This window comes from Hypoxylon trugodes (genome assembly GCF_022578975.1).
Source record: "Hypoxylon trugodes strain CBS 135444 unplaced genomic scaffold F4822scaffold_4, whole genome shotgun sequence".
NCBI classification, from domain to species: Eukaryota; Fungi; Ascomycota; class Sordariomycetes; order Xylariales; family Hypoxylaceae; genus Hypoxylon; species Hypoxylon trugodes.
The window spans coordinates 2,142,421-2,160,858 of record NW_026250019.1 but is presented as its reverse complement, the minus strand read 5'-3'; the positions used below and the strand labels follow the sequence as shown (position 1 = coordinate 2,160,858).

Sequence of the window (18,438 nt, the reverse complement as noted above, 5' to 3'; positions counted from 1 at the left end):
CAAATGAAAGTTATTTCAGTACCAATTATTTTATTAACAATTATTATAACATCTCTAGGTAGAAATCATTGAACCAACATATGGAATTTCAATCAGAATGTACACTTGAATCCTGTGTGCCTGTTATCTCAACCCCTTTCGTTTCTTGCAACGTGATTCCGCGCTGACTTTCACTATCCAACTCACTTAAACTCATTCTCCTCCCGCGGGTTGCTTTCGTCACTCCAGTATGGCCAGTTGTCCTGTCGTGTCGGCCGCCATTTCCATTCGTCGAGCTGAGTAATTTCAATTTGGCCGGTACAGAACGTAAAATAGGCTGCAAAGTAGGAAAACAACTACACCACAGACCGACATGGCCTTCGATATTCGTCCAAATGCCTAGCGTTGGCATTTCCCAGGTCCTATAAGCGCATAACCATTAGTTATTGAAAATGAAGTCTTGGGGGATATAACACACAGATCAGAAGAGATGTCTCGGGTTCTCGTCAAAGCGACGCGTAGTATACCCGTTGCTACCGCGAACATCCCGACACTCAGGACAAGTATGATCTGAAGAGTCTTCTTAGACCACATCATCTTGGTGCATATAACCCAGATCGGGAGTAAAAGAAGAATTACGTCAATAACGATGCCAACCAAACCGTGACCAGCCATCATCTTGATATGATCATCTAGTCCAACGCATTTAAGTCCTGGTTCATCTGGGAGTTTGAAGCTATCTCTATACGTATGTCTCAGTGCCAACTCTAGGCAAAATGTGAAGATTGTGGGGGCAATTGACTTACGCAACTGGTGTACACGAGGCGAGTCTGTATGTAAAGGCAGCTACAGTCTGAGCAAAGATTATTGCAGCGACCGTCCAAGATATTATCTTGATGTTCCCTGAGGCGCTTAATTAGCGACGTGCAGTTTAGTTTCGATTCAATTACGTACTATCTTGGGCAAGTCGAGGTAGAAAAGCGAGAATCGCGAATCTCACCATGGCCATAGCCCAAAAATAGAGGAGTATTTGGATCGTCAACGACTAGCAATAAGTAAGTTTCCGAGCTCTTCGTTATGTAATTCATATTAATGCGAAAGCTCACCTCATAGAACACAAAAAAGAGGTCTCGTGGGACCAGGGCCACATGAGTTCCGCTGCCATAGCGCACGGCTGGAAATTGTTATCAACATCTCAATACCGTCACAAATTTTAGGCGTAGGGAACCAACTAAAGATGTCTATCGCAGAAAGCGCCACTAGTAGCAGCTATTTCATCAGTCAGCGGATCTTCCTCAAAACGACCAGATCTACAATATGTAGGTATCCGTCGTCGAAAGTCGGTGCTTACGTAGCCAACACCTGCGAGGGCATCGTCGAGCCCTGGAGATTTTGTCATGCGTATCCGAACGAAAAGGCGAAGTCCGTAAATTACCGTCGAGAATCCGATTAACCACGCGTTAAGACCGATTTCGGCGTCCCCACGATAATCCGGAGTGTCGCTAAAGTCCATTTCGTATACTTGGAGCTAATTGCGGTGACTGAGCCACCTGGGAGTGCCTGCAATCTTTGAATCGGCATCGCAGCGTAGGGAATGGCAAGGTATTATATGAAATAAATTCGCCATCGCGATAACCTCGAAAAGAAACTTCCCGGAAGTGCCCGCGGCTTCCTTGCTTTTGCGCCTCTACGCTTCATTCCATTTACCACCTTGTTGGCAATATTGAGAGTGCGGATGCTCCCCGCGGCTGTGTAATAGAATGAGTCCAATGTGTCGGGACGCGATCCGCGAAATGGGCAATACGTAGGGAATTCAAACTTGATTCTAGTCTCAAACTACTATGTTTCCTTCGTGGATGAGATGCGGATCATGGCCTCTCTGAGGAATTCGTTTCTTTTTCCTTAAGGGACTTAACTTGGAATGGCTAGTTCACGTCGTTGTAGCGGACGCTCAAGTCCTAACGGTAGACGGGTGGCGCATCTGTCTCTCGGATTCCGAAAATCCGAAGCTTAGGCCTTCGATTTAGTACCAAGACATCCCTAGTCTCCGATGAGGCTGACCGATGAAGAGGTCAAGATACGACTTTACGTAGTAGATGAGGTTGCCGAAGCTCCTACCGATTGGTAGGAAGATCTAGGAAAATTGTTCTTGGGTCAAATTGGCATGGTGAATAGGTACTAGTGCCCCTGAGCTACTGCGATCTTCTGATTGAAAAGAACTAATTTGTTCCTTGCCATGGCAATTTAGACATGATCGAATCAAACTGCCTCGGGCCCGGTCTATGCTCAACTACAGAACAGCCCGAAACGATTGATCCACCTGATGCGCTATTCATGCACATGTATGTCACTTCAACTAGTCGATTCAATAAACCAATGTGTCGGATCCGTTGCCTCGACATCGGACCTATGGAACCATCGCCTTTATAAACTCCCAGTGTGACGATGGCTGCGATAGGTGAAGGACTATCAGTCACGATATGCTTCCCGCTTAGATCTGATCTAAACTTCCGCTAAGGAAGATGAAGATTACCTAGTTAGTCTAGCGATACGTAATGCAGATATACTTTGCTTATCCCATACTAGGGAGATTCTTTGGCTAGACATCCCTTGCGTTATACCTCAATTACAAATTGAGAATAACCGTGTCTTTGGGTCGTCAACGCTGAGATGGAACCCCCACGGAACAGCCGCGTGATATCGATATGACATGGTGATTTACCTGCTATATAGAGTGGTTGATTAACTCCCTATCTGTCGGATACCCGTTATTTTGATGGTTCAATGCGGATTCCAGATCCGCCCGTGTCTGTCATTTTCGCAATGACAGCTATTGTCTTAGCCTGACCCCAAGAATGGTGTAAGACACATCTTGCCACGGGAGAATAACCTGTCTATTCTTCCATTGTTATAATTGATCGTATTAGGCACGATCGAAGACTCGCTGCAGTGATATTACGGCCGAGCTGTCTCATGGAGGACCCCTAGGTCTTATATCGGCCGTGAGGAACGTCGCGATACGATGACATTGTGGCGTCGCGTATCAATCATCTTGACGTTGCTAGAGCGGACTTCATCCTAGTACCTACTATTATACGTTGATGTGTTGCCCTGATAACACTCAAGTCCCTCATTCGGATCCGCCAGCTGTCGGCTCCGAGTATGGATTCGTAGGTGGATGTCTCCGTAGCCTCTAGAGAAAAGAGTGGAGAGCTAAATTGTCGGCAGATAACACCAGATACGTTGAAGTGTGAACTATTCAATTGTTTGGTGCAAAGTAAGTCTAACAACTCGTTGACATGATCGAGGTTAACCTAACATGAGCATTCTATCTGCGTTCGAGACAAACTGGTACAGACGGAACCATTACCGACTTGTGGATCGGCTTTCAAGTCACAACTGGCGACTCACCGGAAAAGGCAGCTTCCTCATCCCACCACTTAAGGAACTCTTCCATCCTTTCGGTCCTTTTCCTGGCAAGCTCCCGTCCAACGTCCGTCTTCATCATGCTCTCGAGTTTCAATAGCTTGTCATGGAAGTGTTGAATAGAGTCGGCCATGGATCTTGTTGTTCGAGCGCCTGTAAAGGTGAACACTCTACCAATCCCAATGCTTCCAATAGCATCGAGGCGATCAGCATCCTGCACGACAGCCAACTCCGGGTGAGACTTGATGAGATCCTGGACTCGAGTTGGATTCTTGATCTCGCTGGAATAACTGACGCCTAGACAGATCGTCTGGACGCGACTTGCAAGCTGCTCGGCGGCACCAAGAGAGAGGAGTAGCTGGTACACCAAGGTTGATGCATCCTCGCCTGGCTTCAGATACTTCTTGTCTCCTACATCATGTAGAAGCGCGCTCAGGACCACAATTTGCCGATCCCGCGGAGGCGTCTCCGGCAAATGGTCATGAATGTATTTGGCAAGTCCGACGACACGTTGTATGTGATTGAAATCATGAGAGCCGTCGTAATTTGCCATATAGGACTTGACATATTCCGTGACCGAGCTGACGAGGCCGCCTTCTACAGAATTCCTAGTTGCAGCCATGATCTTCCACCGGGACGCTCGGTTAATGCGCTTCGACCTTGTTAGCCCATGTTGGTACGCGCTTGTTGGTACCCTACGTACATATTGTTTATCCACGAGACAAGTCTTCCGCAGCCGCGATTAGAGATTCGTCATGATATTGAGAGAGGATATAGAGACTAATAAGCGCCAGAAATACGCTAACAACTGCAAGAAGACCCGCACAAGACTTATTACCCTGTTAGCGAACTTCCTAGTAAAGAAAGAGGATTACCATCACCCCTCTTTCTCAAGAGTGGGTGTGTGGGTGGGTAGGTGGAAACGCGTATAGAGCCTTGGAGCTCTGGAGAGTCCCAATGTATGATGGATCTTGGTGAAAGGGTCGGTGGATCTAGAGGCGTTTCCCGTCCTCACCACCAGCCCAAAAGGGAACTAACTTTCCATCCAGGTTATCCAGGTTCCTGGCAGGCAACGTAATATGTGATCACCGAACTTGCATTTTTTCTGCATTGGAGATTGCATGTAGGCGCCAGGCCAAGGGGAGTCATGTGACTTGGTCCGTCTCTCCCAACCATTCAGAGAACGGAAGTGCCCCATGTCGACTAGTGCATAATGCACCCATGGATCATGGATTTTGCATTAGCGTTAATTAGTATTAGACGGGATTTTCCCGGGTCCCAACTTTTATTCTCCACTCTTTTCTGCACTTTGGTCATCTTCCCCCATCAATCGCTTGCAATCGCTTGCAATCGATCCTCTCTTCCCCTTGTTATTCTTTTTGCAGTAGGGCTGCCACCCTTCGAAAAGAAACAGACGATCTTGATAAAATGACACCGAGATAGACTTTTCGCTACTCTCGGACTTTCACGGCACGGAATACTAATAGTATTCTACACCACTTTTCCCGCCTACCCGCCGGAGCTAGTGATGTGACCTGCATAAGGCTTCCTCTCGACCTGGACTCCGATCCCTCGTCGCTCCGGCTAAGAAGCATCGTCGCGATAGTCGAGAGCCTACCTAGGTAGCTGGCTTATCTGCATGATGTTCTGGACTTGGAAGTTTGGAATCCTTCCGGACAGGGGACGGCAGTGAGAAAGTTTACTGATCCTCCTTAGGTGGTTTATCCAGTGCTGTGGTCATCACCCTGGCGGACTTACCAGGAAGTGGAATCAGTTATTTCGATAAATCCACATCACAATTGTATCTCATATACGATTGTGATTATGGTGACAGTCCCTGCAGAAAACCAGTTTGCATTGAAATGACCTCAGCCCAACACATTCCAGCCTGCTTGCCTTGTTCGATTCACAACTCCAGATTTCCTTGCTAAGTGGCGCGATCTCTTCATCAAACTAAGCCCAACCTGAGTGAGTGGATTGTATCACCCTCCAATGAGGTCTTCATGATGGCCTGCAGATGCGAACGCGGAAAAACATAAACACTTGTCCACATGGACTTACCATGCTGGTTCGCTGCACGAAGGCTACAGTAGTGCTGTTATCCGTATACAGACGAAGACCATCTCGATGGGAGAGGAAGCTATCTGTCTCCTCTGATTCGTCTGCTGCACACTGCGATATGTGATAATGTGATGGGCGAAAACTAGTATTGGCTGCCGGCATGTGGCTCCCAGCCAATCACCCCTGTGCTTTAGACGCCCAATCGCCTTTTCCCGACTAGCTCGGCCATGTTTCCCGCCCGGTTTCTATTTATTCCTCATAATTTGTACCTTTGTATCCATGTTTTTACATCTCTTCTCTACCCCCCCTTCTTGCTTAGCCGCCGTCTACCTGCAGTACGGCACACACACCAAAAAGATCGCTGTACCGAAGACTGGAATGGCTAGGTTAGGGAATGAGCTGCCCCAAGCGACATTACATCGAGAATGGGTATGTGTTACCATCCATACAGAGGCCACGACTCAATCCAAGATGTGCGGCCCCGCACGTCCTAGTTGCCCGTAGCGGGAGGTTGTCGGCACCGCAGATGTGTAAGTCAAGTTGGTATTGGTCTGGATGTTGGGCCGCACCCCGGCCTTCATAGACGGCCTCGATTCATATAATACCACTCAGCCTTCCTCTGTCCTCTTCTGATTTTTCTCTTCTCTCCTCAGCAAGCATTCAAACACCACAAGCTAGTTTCTTGTTTCTTCTCTTATCCCTTCTTTGTTTTTGATTTTGTTTATTGTAGAGCTGTGCTCTTACACCCCTAATACACATCTAATATTCACCATAACCAAAAAATCATACTCTTACTATACCATAGTTGCCGGTCAACTAAACCCCTAATTCACAACCGCTATACCCCCTAATAGAACTAGAAACTAGCTTTCCTTGCTCGAAAAGTCCCTTGAAATTTTTTTTCCTCAAGAAACGACAATTTTTGCAATAATAACGTATCAAAATGGCGACCATCCAACTGTCTTTCTCTCTTCGCGTTTCTTCCGGCGTTAAGTCCGTCCACCTGCTCGGTTCTTGGGATAACTACAATGGCCAAATCCCCCTTTCCAAGGACAAGACTTCCAGCAAATCCGGCTCGTGGAAGGGCACTTTCCGATTTCAGGGCAACCTCGAAGCCGGCCAGCGATACTGGTACTACTACATCATCGACGGATACCACGTTTCGCACAACCCCAGTGAGGTCTCTACCGTTGAGCCCACAACCGGCCGAGAATTGAACATTCTTGATGTCCCCAAGGACAAGTCAAGCAAGTCTTCATCCAAGTCTCACAGCTCCAGCAAGAGCTCGTCAAGGAACACAACTTCCTCGTCAAAGGACAAGCACCGATCCAAGCCCTCCGCTCTTGACATTCCTAAGGGCCGACCTCTCTCCGTCTCGCAAATCGTAGCTCCCAAGCCAATGTCCCCACACGCTACTCGTCACATCCTAGATGCTGACTACTGCGACGACGAGACCATCGATGAACTCACTGCACGCTTCGGCAGCACCGGCTTCGAGGAGGACGATGTCATCACGGATTTCTCCAGCTCTCCCGTCTCCTCATCCGGCTCCAGCTTATCCTACCGCTCGGACAGCTCATCACCCAGCTCTTCGCTATCCGGCTACAGCACACCCGCCTCAGACTGCAGCAACTGCACTTGCGAACGCTACGGTATTACACGCAAGGGCGACCGCGTCAAGATCGACTGCGGTGGTGCGCGCTGCGGATACAGCGAGGATGAGAGCTCCTGCTCCAGTGGCGACGAGGAAAACTACGTCCCACGAAACTCCCGCCGAAACGGCATTGTTGTGCGAGCGTAAAGACCTGCATTTCTTGGGGGGTCCCACCAAGCAGCGCATAATACGTCAGAAGGCCGAAGATAATAGATATCAAAGCCGTTCGCTCATTAACGGGCATAGAGTGTCGAATTTTCTTTTCGCTCTGCTCGTCTTGTTATTCCATTGCATCAGCACGGGGTTAATATTTGCGGCGGGCCAGACTACAAGCTGGTTCTTGTCGTCAAGCCCTGCCGCGCCCCGATGCGCCCACCCATTGGGTCGATGCTGCGACCCCCACGGTTGGATCGAACGATGATCTGACCGTGCGAATTGTTTCGTATGTTTACGACAATACATCCGGGGCATACTAATGTTTTTCTCCCCCTGTGCTACCTATATAGATAGGAGCATGGGGGTTCCGAGATTAAACCTGCTCTCACGAAACACAGCGAGACCGTTCGCCGGGGGAAACGACCGGCGACGGCTCCTGGGGATGTTGAAAAGCGCCAATGAAGTGGCCTCGAAGTCCGGCCTATTGAAGGATTTGAGCTAGCCGCTATGAATAATTATTTGTCCACCTCAAAAGCAAGAAAAAAAGAACGAATAAAAAGGATGGATGGATATTGGAGGCAGTATCATGTTAATTATTACTTGCTGCCACCGCAAGGTGGATAGAGGACTATTGAATCTATTCATCGAACTCTGAATTACCTTCTTTACATGAATTGTGACTACGTGATTGTGATTGCTTCTATTTAATTATTGGTAGGCGGCCAAGTGATAAACACCCGACTGTAGCTAAATTGTGTACATTGAATTATTCTGCACATACCGGTATCCGCGAGTAGGCCGTAAATCACTCCGCTCCCTATGATGAATGGGATCCCTAGAGAACGGTAATTTACGTAAGCTACGAATTCCATATCCTAGATATTCCTGGATGCAGGTACTTGGTAGGTAGAGTCCTCTCAAAAGTGTTGATACTATGATCGGGTGTCGGAGAGGCGTTGGAAGGGCGTCGACCCTTGGCTGGATATGGGGGTTCCAAAACGAGAACAGCCAAAATGGGAATAATCAACACGAACACGCTATTTGGATCCACGTATATCTATCTACTCGACATACCTGATACGTAAGCTCAAAATAACGGGATTGGACTTTCACAAATTGCGACACATCAGACCTAAGTATAAACAACAAATCACAGGTGCTCTTAGCATCAACAATATCACGTATAACACATGAAATAAACAATAATATCAGTCAAACCATCGTCGATTCGTTATCTCTCTATCTACGAATCCTGCGTGACCTCCACCACTCTAAGGGGAGTCAAAAACCTGAATGGTTTGTATGTATGTAGTGTAGTGTATCCGTTCTGGTCGTGTATCAATCAGACCGCAACACTATGTAGGTCTGCCTATCCGAAAGGCCACGACCTAGAACCAAAGGCCCTTCTTTGGGGCCCTACATCCTGGGACCATCCCTCCTCGCCTATCCCTGGTCCTGTTGTATAAGCCGCTGGTATGTCTCAGCGCTGCCACTCCCCTTTTAAAAGCAAAACAAATAGAAAATAAGGATGATCGCCTTAGAACGCCTTCTTATACCCTATTATCGCTCTGTCCAATGATGGACCCCGAACGACCTTAGTAGTCCCGAACCCCTAACGCCTCTTGATGATTGCTTCGTGAATCGGGATGCAATGATAAGTATAATTTACAATCGTGAATCGTGAGAAGAAATAGAACGGCGGTAGAATGGAGAGATCAGGCGGATATGTGGTAGTGACTCATTGATGTGTGAATTCGCACTCAACTTGGTTAGGTGAAGAGGGTCTATAGTTCCCTGTAATCACTGGGTCGGACTCTTCGTTGCCGGTTTTGGTGTCTTCCAGGGTTGACGGGCTTTCGGAAATATGCGTCGTTATCGCTATTGGGGGTAGTGAAGTTTGGTCTATGCGGATGTTGGTTCTGGTTGTTGAACCCGCCGCCGTTCATGTTCATGCCGTTCATATTTCCCATTCCGGCACCATTCATGCCCGCAAAGTTCCCACCAAAGTTATTGTTCATACCCTGCATGGCTGCTGGGTTGAACATACCATTCATTCCCATCATTGGGTTCATCATAGGATTCATCCCCATCATCATTGCCATGTTCATGTTAGGCTGACCAAAACCATTCATCGTGTTCATTGGGAATTGCATCATGTTAGGCATCATACCAGGCATACCGTTCATACCTGGCTGCATCATGTTGTTCTGCACGTCCTTGACTTCTTGTGTCCGTTGCATGGCCTTAGGTCCCTTAGGAATCTTAGGGTTCTCTAATACGTCCTCCGCTGGTCGCTTCTTGGAAGCTGTCTCCTGAGGCTTAGGAATCTCACTAGAAGCCGGTGTTAAGACAGGGGTGGTTGACTTCTTTGTTACCTCTGTAGGGGGGGACTTCGTTGTCGTGGAGGGTGGGGTAGGTGACTTTGACTTGGCCTTTGTAGGAGCACCTGATTGATCTTTGGGTGAGTCTGCTTGTGGTGTCTCCTTATCGGAGGATGCCTGGGGAGATTGTTTCACTGCGGGGGGACTCTTTGATCGCTCTTTTGCCTTAGTAGACTCCTTTTCTTTAAGGAAGTCTTCAATCTTAGTAGACATCTCATCGTCTGATTTGAGGTCATCAATAAGCACCCCCTCCGTCTGGCAACCTGGACAAACGAAGTCGCTCTCAATTAGGGCGTTAGTAATGCAGTCATTGCAATATGTCTTCTCACAACACGGAGTCTTCATTGGGTCTATGAACATCCTTTTGTCGATGGTGCATAAGAGGCCCTTCTCTTCAAGTTCCTTATCCCCAGCAGACACTGCTTTCTGAGCAGCTGCCGATGACTTTGTCTTTGCCTGGTATTGTTCCCATGAGGCCTTATCCGGCTCTGCGATTACGAATTCTCCATCTGCGTTGACCATAACTCCAGCCGGAGGCTTGACATCCTCGCCGTCTGTGCCAGTCTGCTGGAGTGCTGACTTATCTACGGTCTTCAAGAAGGAACGAGGAATTCCAGTTGTACGCTTTACCCTAGGACGATTGTCGAATTCGGGATTGTCGTTGGTGGGGCACACTTGGATCCAGTGCCCTTTCTGTCCACATCGATAACAAATGTAACCATTCGGGGGGTCGTGATCGGGAACGTTGGCAGGTTTCTTCGCACCTGGCTTGTACACTGCGGTTTGGCTATTGTCATGTTAGCATGCAAAATGTAGATTATATTGCTTAGTTTGACTTACTGTGACATCTCTTCCTGCTGCGCAGTCCACTGTTCAGATTGGGCCTGAAACATGGCGTTAAGCTTTTCCTCTTCTGTCATGGCTGCGCTCATCTGCGTAAGGGCGGTAGATGCTGGCTTCGCGGCCTTGGTAGCGTTCTCTCGACGCGATGAATTCTTGGCGCTCGCTGGCATCTTTCCGGAGACATATCGAGCAGCTCGGCCGGCACCCGGCTTCGAAGGCGGAAGTCGACGGGCAACAACCGTGGTCGATCGGGGGATGATGGTAGTGTCATCATCATATTCTAAGAACTAATTAGCATTGTATGTTATTAATCTATGAGGCGAGAAAGCTTACCTTCGCTACCATCTTCGGAGTATATAGCTAAATCGAAGTCGGTGCCGTCACCCAGGCCACTCTTTACGATTATGTCACGCTTCAATTCGAAGACGGAGATACCAGTACCGTCAAATTCGACGCGCGACGGCTCCTTCTGGGACTTGAACTTGAAGAACACAGATGAAGTCATCGTGATCAAGAATATGGATCGGTCTGTCACACAAAATAGGTTGAAGAGAAGAAATGAACCACAACCAGGGAGACCCGTAGGGGTCTTTAACAATGAGTAATACTAGGAAATGGAAAATGAAATGTGATGTAGTATTGAAGTAATAGGTTCTTCGCAAATTTCAGTGAGGGGTTTGTATTTCTGTTGCTTTTTTTGCGGAGAATCGCGGCTAGTGTGGCTTTTGCTTCTGCTCTCTTTTTTTCTCAAGGACCAACTGGCAACAAGATAGATGAGTTATCAATTTAGTGTGCACTTGAAAGAACAACAAAAGTTCCTTCTCCAATCAAAAGGAAAATGGAGAGTGATGTACAAAGCCAGAGGCGGAATAATCCACCAAATTAGCTGAAAGTGATGAAAAAAAGGCAGAAATCCAACCCGAAATTCACACCGACGACCCAGATCACCTATAAAATTCTCGTCGGTTCAGCCCGAAACCTCCTGCCAATCCTACCAGAAGTTCACTAAACGCAAAGGTTAGTTCACGTCGGCACGGATGACCATTTCTGGTATCAACTTGGCGCGACGAGAGTTTATTGAGATACGATCGCAAAGGGGAAGGGATGGGATTAGTCTTCGTTAGAGCCTGAGTGGTCGGAGGCGGAACGAGCGGTATCGCGATTGATTGCCGGTCGCAAACCTGGAAATCCGAAATCACGAGACGATGTGAACGAAGTGGTGTAGAGAATAGAGATACGATAATGAAAGGATGGGTTTAGGAACTTGTGAGGAGATCCGGGAAGAAAAGGTTGGATGGGTGGTTGGTGAGTGAAATATGGAAGGAATTGTTGTTGTAAGTAGGTAGGTTTATTAAGTGAAGAAATAATGTGGTAGAAGAGGAGGTAGCCTTTTAGTTAGGTAGGTGCGGGCGGGCAACTGAATTAGTCAGAAAGAAAGTTTCACTGGTTACATGTACTCAGGTACTTGCGCAACCACGGTGTTTTAAGGCTACACGTGACTCAAAGCTAAGATCGGATTAAACGTGAATCAAAAGGTTCAATTTTGCCCCACACGTATCTATCACGTTACGAAGTAATTGCCGAAAATTCACCGAAAAGGTATCTGAGTGTCAATATCTAAGTACCTACACGCTAGAACAGAGAATGTCCGACAGCCACGAATTTATACAAATTTCCCACAACCACCTGGACATTCAACAACGGTCATTGTTTAAAAGCAAAAGAGTGTTGTAATTATTGTGTATTTTGTTTTCCCCGCCTATCTATAATCTATAATTACGAACTATTTAAGAATGTATCCAAAAGGTTCTCCAGTATGGTGGTTGTCGTCTGGTATATCCTGCATTACCTAAGTACCTGCATTTCCGATCCATATCTATCAAGCTGATGTTGCTGTCTTCCTGCCAAATTTGGGCAATTTAAGACCCTTCTTTTCGTTGGGAGGGGCGTTGGAAGGGGCAGAAGCCTCGGAAGTCTGGTTGATATGTCTTCCACCCTTCCGTCCAGTACGCATATCCCGACGCGATGTACAGCAACAACCCAAACCGGCATGGATAATGAATGCAAGTAGTGTGAACCCTGTTGCAATCCACATAAATGCGAACATCTTCACACCAACATCGGCATTAACATTAAGATCGGTTTGTGATGTCAATGCGTACTTAAAGATCAAAGACATAGCTGTCCCGAGGGCTGTAGCTATCAGAACTAATAGCGTAGCAAGTAAGGCGACGAAACTGAAAGGAAGACTCCACCACCTCGAATATAAAACGACAGGGGTGATAAATATCAGGACGAAATCCAAAACCAGGCCAGTTATGAAAAATCCGAACATAATATTCGAGGCAATACGCAAGATATTTAAGATGTCGTTGACGTCGGAGGGCAAGGCGATCGAAGCTCCAGCAAAGAGCTCACCGAGTAGAATCTCGACCGGGTTGAACCAATAAAGATTGGTTGGGGTTGAGCAGTGCGTAATGCCACTTGATATTCTATTAGCTAAAGTTTTCAGCAGGGACGAAGGTTTTATTTGCATACTCAGTATCATATCCTTCGCAGAAATTCCAGAGGCCGACCTGATAGAAATCGTGCAGACCTAGAGTTCGTGCGATCGAGTTTTGTAGGGTCAAGCTGGTCGGCGCTGACTGGGGAAGAATATCGGAAAGGTCGAGTTTGAAGAAGTAGATATCACCCAAGACCCGAGTACTTTTGGTATTGCCTACCTCGACCTATAGGGCGACAAATTGGTTAGATGTCTATCTAAATGCATTCAGGTAGACGAATATTCAGGGCTTACCAGAATTAAAAAGACCACAGCAACCAAATAGCAGAAACTTGACACTATAATAGCATTGCGTCGTGTCCTTGTACCCCTTTTCAGGGTAGCCGCATCGTCGATGCTAGGCCGGGGGCTTTCTTTATGGGCATCGGCAGAAGTCGACGATGTCGCCGGTCGTTTTCGAAATCGAGAGCCAAAAGGCATACTTAATAGGTTTCAGAGTTCGAAGAAGCTGTATGTGATTTTCTGTAGTAACTCAGGTACAGCCTTGTAGATTTCGTAAACAAGTCAAACACGCAATTCAGATTGAATTACGAAGAATGACTGTTATGGTTGACAGATGGGTAGGTAACGAGCGACCGGTTAGCTCTACGGAAACCCATGCACGTGAAAGCATAGAGGGGAGGCACCGTTAAGTCAACACAAGAAAGAAATACCAAAAAAACATTTGACTTTCTTGTCTTTGAGATAGCAGGATGTACGGGCAGTCGGCAAGGATGGGAATATCATTTGTGGGTTGGACCTACTATAAAGCTTGGTCAGAAGGAGTGATCATCCCATCGTTTCTTGCTGATTGGATCTTCTGATTGATGTCAGAAGCGTACCCAAGATGTACTGGATGTACTGTACTCGCTGTTTCACATGAAGCTAGGGAGTTTCCAAGCTTAAGGTTAAGCACCCCACTAAGGGTACCCTAGATAACTTATGCCGATTGCCGGGCAACTTGGCAACTTGGGCGATTGATCTCACTGCCACCACGCCAAGACTGTTTGTGGGCACCGTAGCAGTGCACCAAGGGCTGGGTACCTGCCTACCATGTTCTCGTGTTCAGAATGTTTTGAAACAATGGCTCAGCTGTATTCAGGGAATAGGAAGGTATACAGATTCATTTTGATTACCTCAATATGTCGTGCTTCCTAATATTATCGATTTTTTTGATCTATAAACATAAGTTTTTGCTTTCAATGCAAGTATAAACCTGATATTCCATGAACATTGCCTAAAGAAACAGTAACTAAAGTATGGTTTGATACGGATCAGCTTCAATAGTAATGAAAATCGGGGCTGGCAACATTCAGCTTGTTGGAAGGCTTTGACCCACATTACAAAGTGCCGCTGACATCATCCCCTGGCGCCAACTCAAGACACACTGCGCCCTCAGACACGCGTAAATCCATGATTTTCCCTGCAGGCTGCTTTAGGGTCAATCGTCACTTACCATTCAAACTCAGATAATCTTTAGCTCAGCGTGTTATTTGTAACTCAATGACCCACATAAAAGTATACTTATGTATCTTGATGTACATAGAACCCACCCTCATACGGCCAGGGGGATGGAAGGTGGGTTGACCGTTGTCGAAGCAGCACAAGTTAGTTACCTTAACTTATTTTCTAAATGAATGGGAAGTGAATCTTCTCAGACGATCATAGATACGCTGCAACCATCAACTCTATTTTCCTCCTCTTCCTCTTCGCTCGTTACAGTAATACTTCCTGTTGTTGATACTTTATAGCAAATTGTTTCATGTGCAGCTTCGCCTAATTGTTCTGTCTTCTCTCTTCTCCTTTTACAACCCTAGGAAAATGGCGCCGCGATTCGGCAGCCTGTTGTTGCTTGCCGCGGTCGCCGGTGTGTCTGGGCAGACAGTCAGTGATGATAGGACCACCGCTACCGACTCAACCATCAGTACCACTGATATCACAACTCCGACCAATTTGTATGAGTCGTTCGCTTCTCAGATAACATTAAGCACAGACTTGGGAACCACCGGCAATGTAATGAGTAGTTTGGGCACAGACAATATCACGAGGTCTACGATTAGCTCTTCGACGTCCGACACCGTCACGTTCTTGACTGGCTCTGCCGCGACAACGACGACAATATCGGGGAATTTCTCTTCCACCTCGTCTGCCATACCGCAAGTGACAAACACGCAACCATGCAACAATTACCCAGAATTTTGCAGCAGAAAATATAGCAATATCACCCATATTGCATGCCACAATTCCCCCTTTACCACGCCCAACAACCTTGCGGCGAATCAACAATACGACGTCACTTCACAGCTGAATGATGGCGTACGATTTCTTCAGGGACAAATACAATGGCCGTCTGGAGGGAACGAGCCGCATTTCTGCCATACAAGTTGCGATATTTTAGATGCTGGGCCGATCACCGACTGGCTTGGACAGGTTAAGAATTGGGTTGCGAGTCACCCATATGACGTCGTCACCATTCTCCTAGGGAACGGAAATTAGTAATTAATACATTCTTACCTTTCTAAATGTGATATACTAACCATATCATAGTTCTACTCCTAACCTATACGTACCGTTTATCGAACAGACCGGTATATTACGTTACATCTACACTCCGCCGGTGGTTCCTATGGCGTTAGATGACTGGCCGACTCTCAGTGAAATGGTCTTGAAGGGACAAAGAGTTGTGATGTTCATGGACTATATGGCGAACCAGACAGCCTATCCATGGTTGTTGGACGAGTTCTCGCAGTTGTGGGAAACCCCCTTCGACCCGACTGACAAGAACTTCCCATGCACCGTACAGCGACCCCCGAATCTAGCCGCCCCAGACGCTAAGAACCGACTATACATGATCAACCACAACCTGAACATTGAGATTTCGCTTCTTGGCACTGATATGTTGGTACCTGCTCGGACCGAGTTAAACGTGACGAACAACGTTACTGGGTCTGGCAGTCTCGGTATTTCAGCTAACAACTGCCGTAGCGACTGGGGGCGGGCACCAAACTTCCTTAACGTCGACTACTACAACATGGGTGGATACCCTGGTTCTGTCTTCGAAGTAGCGGCTCAGATGAACAACGTCACTTACAACCGCCAATGCTGTGGTATGGCCACAAACGGAGCAGAAAAGCTGTTCAGCAACGGATTTATATACTCACTAGTTATGATGGCATTATTCTGGGCGTTCCTATAAATAGATTTCGGTGGCATTGTTGGGGATGTGGTTCATTGCGTTGATGGCGTTTTCTACATAGACGGAGCGTTATACCACGCATGTTAAATATGCCTTTTTTGAGTTGGTAATATCTTGGAAATCGGCACATTCCATCCTTAGGATGTTGAGTAAACATTAATTTGATACAGAGATCTTTGGTGTCAAATAACAGCGAGTTAATTGAGACGTTGCACGACGAGTCATGGAAATAGATATTTAAGTCTTGAACAATTTTTAATTAGATTTGGGGATATATGTATACCGTACGCGACCATAGCGCGAAGATATAGTATAAACATTCTACCTTTTGACTAATTTTGTCCTTGCTTTCCTTTCATACCCGGTGTTTTAATCATTCCATCTCATTCGTCATCACATCACGCCTCAATGCCATAAGCCTTCAACGCCGTACCACCCAAAATAGCGCGCTTCTCCTCATCCTCAAACGAAGCCATCCAGCACAATCTATCGACGATCTTCTTCCACTTCCTCCAGGCGTCGTCGCCAACTCCGACGGTGCATACAGGCCAGTCGCTAGCAAACATGATGCGGTTGGCGCCGAAGGCGGCGAGCACAACGCTGAGCCAGGGACTCACGGCATCAAAAATATCCTCGGCGGAGCGCTGACGCAGGGCCTCGGGCATCTCCGAGAACCCGCCCGATAGCTTCATGTACGTGCGGCTGCATTTGCTCAGCGTGAAGATAGCCGTACGCCACGCGATGAAGGATGGGCTGGTTTGAACGTTGTAGATGGCTAGGTCGGGCTTGCACATGTGGTCTAGTCAAATGTTAGCTTGGTATGGTAATTTAGATGTAGTGAGTCCAGTGAATGTGGTGGAGAGATAAAGAGGTACGAAGTAGGTACATACTAATTATGAATGTAACACGCTGGTCCTCAGGCACGCCTTCGTGCGCTCGGTCGATCATCTCGACGACTTCTTCGAGTTGGGCCCGACCGCGGTTGTGCTGGTCGACACCTAAGTCGAATACGAGGCCCAAGCGGCCCAGGAGCTTCAAGCTCTCGATGAAGTTATCCTGTAACATGGTCCCGTTTGGCTTGTCCTGTAGCAGGTACCTAAAGCCCCTGACCTTGGACCAGCTCTCACCGGCCTCTTGCTTCACCAATTCGATGTACTTCTCCATAGCGGCAACCCCGCTCGGTAGGGGCGCCCATGGGATGTACGCCACGCATAACGAGGCGTCGTCTTTGGTATGGCCCTCACCCGGTTTCGGTTGCCCGGTAATAATGCGTTTCACCCAGGACACTTCCGCTAATGGGTCTTTCCACCCGCTTCCATCTTTGTCCCCGGCTGCTAGGTCGTTCTTCCGGTCTGTCTCTATGAAGATGAAGCCTTTAGGTGTTGAACCCTCGGTTGCGGCCCTATACTCTTCTATTGAGTGCTGCTTGTACAGTGGGTTGTCCGGTTTACTCCACGCTAAAGTGTCAAGCTCTGATTCGGGGAAAAGATGGATGTGGGCGTCGATAATGGGAATATCGTCGGCCATAGTGAAAATTCGAGTAGGTTCTTAGTATACCAATTCCCTTCGTTATATTTTCGCCCAAGTTATCATTCAATTGAATAATAGTAAAAAAATGGAAAAGAAGTAGAAAAAGAGTTTGAAACGGTGAAAGTTGTGACTAAACAAGCTTGTCAATTGAAGCTTCACACGACTACCTTACTTTCTTCCCTACCTTCTTGCAAGAGCTACCAACCTTACCCCGCCATGACCCCTACCTCATTTCCACTATTTCCCCTGAGACGGTCTGGTCTGCTACGTATAGTGCCCCACCTGCCACTTCAATGCTTTCAACATCATTCGCTCGAGAATCGATAGTATCTTGTTAAAGGTCCATTTGTTAGGTGTTTGATCACAGAAAGATAAGTCCATATTAATTATGATTATAATTCTAGGTACGCGAAGAGTCAAGTGTACTTAATACATGTGACCGACAAGGTACAGGTCAAATAGCGGTAAGCACCATCCCGTCCTTGTGTGACCACCAGCGCTATACTGACGCATTCTACCTAGGTGCATCCCTATAAACCTTAAAACATCAATTAAATTCAAATTATTACTCGAATAGGCAACATACCATGGACTGGACATGTATTCTTGTACGACTCATCGGGATTAAGCCTAAACAGAGTGGTTATATGACATCTTCAATCTCTTTATA

The 18,438-nt window shown here is 47.1% G+C and overlaps 7 protein-coding genes across 7 annotated transcripts; 2 read left to right on the top strand and 5 right to left on the bottom strand.

Annotated features, from left to right (window-relative positions):
- Positions 1 to 51: 51 nt before the first annotated feature.
- Positions 52 to 1,034, bottom strand: F4822DRAFT_400125 (uncharacterized protein). Its single transcript, XM_051457827.1, has 4 exons — positions 934 to 1,034; positions 786 to 882; positions 458 to 721; positions 52 to 401 (listed from the first exon to the last, which is right to left on the bottom strand). The coding sequence occupies exons 1-4, from the start codon at positions 986 to 988 to the stop codon at positions 89 to 91; spliced, it is 729 nt and encodes a 242-aa protein (XP_051315662.1). The 5' UTR covers positions 989 to 1,034; the 3' UTR covers positions 52 to 88.
- A 1,840-nt stretch (positions 1,035 to 2,874) lies between these two features.
- F4822DRAFT_217439 (uncharacterized protein) lies at positions 2,875 to 4,520 on the bottom strand. Its single transcript, XM_051453942.1, has 2 exons — positions 4,109 to 4,520; positions 2,875 to 4,057 (listed from the first exon to the last, which is right to left on the bottom strand). The coding sequence occupies exon 2, from the start codon at positions 4,025 to 4,027 to the stop codon at positions 3,368 to 3,370; it is 660 nt and encodes a 219-aa protein (XP_051315661.1). The 5' UTR covers positions 4,028 to 4,057; positions 4,109 to 4,520; the 3' UTR covers positions 2,875 to 3,367.
- Positions 4,521 to 6,409: 1,889 nt separating this feature from the next.
- On the top strand, positions 6,410 to 7,267 carry F4822DRAFT_428227 (uncharacterized protein; the record flags this gene model as incomplete). Its single annotated transcript, XM_051460873.1, has 1 exon — positions 6,410 to 7,267. One exon carries the CDS (start codon positions 6,410 to 6,412, stop codon positions 7,265 to 7,267), a length of 858 nt encoding a protein of 285 aa, XP_051315660.1.
- Positions 7,268 to 9,060: 1,793 nt separating this feature from the next.
- Positions 9,061 to 11,005, bottom strand: F4822DRAFT_428226 (DWNN-domain-containing protein; the record flags this gene model as incomplete). The annotated part of the gene is made up of 3 exons (XM_051460872.1): positions 9,061 to 10,444; positions 10,498 to 10,780; positions 10,834 to 11,005. 3 exons carry the CDS (start codon positions 11,003 to 11,005, stop codon positions 9,061 to 9,063), a joined length of 1,839 nt encoding a protein of 612 aa, XP_051315659.1.
- Positions 11,006 to 12,160: 1,155 nt separating this feature from the next.
- Positions 12,161 to 13,974, bottom strand: F4822DRAFT_400116 (SUR7/PalI family-domain-containing protein). The gene is made up of 4 exons (XM_051457826.1): positions 13,807 to 13,974; positions 13,298 to 13,631; positions 13,039 to 13,229; positions 12,161 to 12,983 (listed from the first exon to the last, which is right to left on the bottom strand). The coding sequence occupies exons 2-4, from the start codon at positions 13,481 to 13,483 to the stop codon at positions 12,380 to 12,382; spliced, it is 981 nt and encodes a 326-aa protein (XP_051315658.1). The 5' UTR covers positions 13,484 to 13,631; positions 13,807 to 13,974; the 3' UTR covers positions 12,161 to 12,379.
- A 472-nt stretch (positions 13,975 to 14,446) lies between these two features.
- F4822DRAFT_400114 (PLC-like phosphodiesterase) lies at positions 14,447 to 16,466 on the top strand. The gene is made up of 2 exons (XM_051457825.1): positions 14,447 to 15,537; positions 15,590 to 16,466. The coding sequence occupies exons 1-2, from the start codon at positions 14,864 to 14,866 to the stop codon at positions 16,236 to 16,238; spliced, it is 1,323 nt and encodes a 440-aa protein (XP_051315657.1). The 5' UTR covers positions 14,447 to 14,863; the 3' UTR covers positions 16,239 to 16,466.
- Positions 16,467 to 18,179, bottom strand: F4822DRAFT_400112 (amidohydrolase 2). Its single transcript, XM_051457824.1, has 2 exons — positions 17,129 to 18,179; positions 16,467 to 17,037 (listed from the first exon to the last, which is right to left on the bottom strand). Exons 1-2 carry the CDS (start codon positions 17,763 to 17,765, stop codon positions 16,637 to 16,639), a joined length of 1,038 nt encoding a protein of 345 aa, XP_051315656.1. The 5' UTR covers positions 17,766 to 18,179; the 3' UTR covers positions 16,467 to 16,636.
- Between the last annotated feature and the right edge of the window lie 259 nt (positions 18,180 to 18,438).

Excerpts from the sequence above, each read along its gene's own strand:
- F4822DRAFT_400116 (XM_051457826.1), bottom strand. The coding sequence starts at position 13,483 with ATGCCTTTTGGCTCTCGATTTCGAAAACGACCGGCGACATCGTCGACT. Across the intron at positions 13,230-13,297 it reads CTGTGGTCTTTTTAATTCTG|GTCGAGGTAGGCAATACCAA; the intron begins GTAAGCCCTGAA and ends GTCGCCCTATAG. Across the intron at positions 12,984-13,038 it reads TGCGAAGGATATGATACTGA|TGGCATTACGCACTGCTCAA; the intron begins GTATGCAAATAA and ends TAGAATATCAAG.
- F4822DRAFT_400114 (XM_051457825.1), top strand. The coding sequence starts at position 14,864 with ATGGCGCCGCGATTCGGCAGCCTGTTGTTGCTTGCCGCGGTCGCCGGT. Across the intron at positions 15,538-15,589 it reads CTCCTAGGGAACGGAAATTA|TTCTACTCCTAACCTATACG; the intron begins GTAATTAATACA and ends ACCATATCATAG.
- F4822DRAFT_400112 (XM_051457824.1), bottom strand. The coding sequence starts at position 17,765 with ATGGCCGACGATATTCCCATTATCGACGCCCACATCCATCTTTTCCCC. Across the intron at positions 17,038-17,128 it reads GCGTGTTACATTCATAATTA|ACCACATGTGCAAGCCCGAC; the intron begins GTATGTACCTAC and ends ACATTTGACTAG.
- F4822DRAFT_217439 (XM_051453942.1), bottom strand. The coding sequence starts at position 4,027 with ATGGCTGCAACTAGGAATTCTGTAGAAGGCGGCCTCGTCAGCTCGGTC.
- F4822DRAFT_400125 (XM_051457827.1), bottom strand. The coding sequence starts at position 988 with ATGGCCATGGTGAGATTCGCGATTCTCGCTTTTCTACCTCGACTTGCC. Across the intron at positions 722-785 it reads GCCTCGTGTACACCAGTTGC|AGATAGCTTCAAACTCCCAG; the intron begins GTAAGTCAATTG and ends ACATACGTATAG. Across the intron at positions 402-457 it reads CGAGACATCTCTTCTGATCT|GACCTGGGAAATGCCAACGC; the intron begins GTGTGTTATATC and ends ATGCGCTTATAG.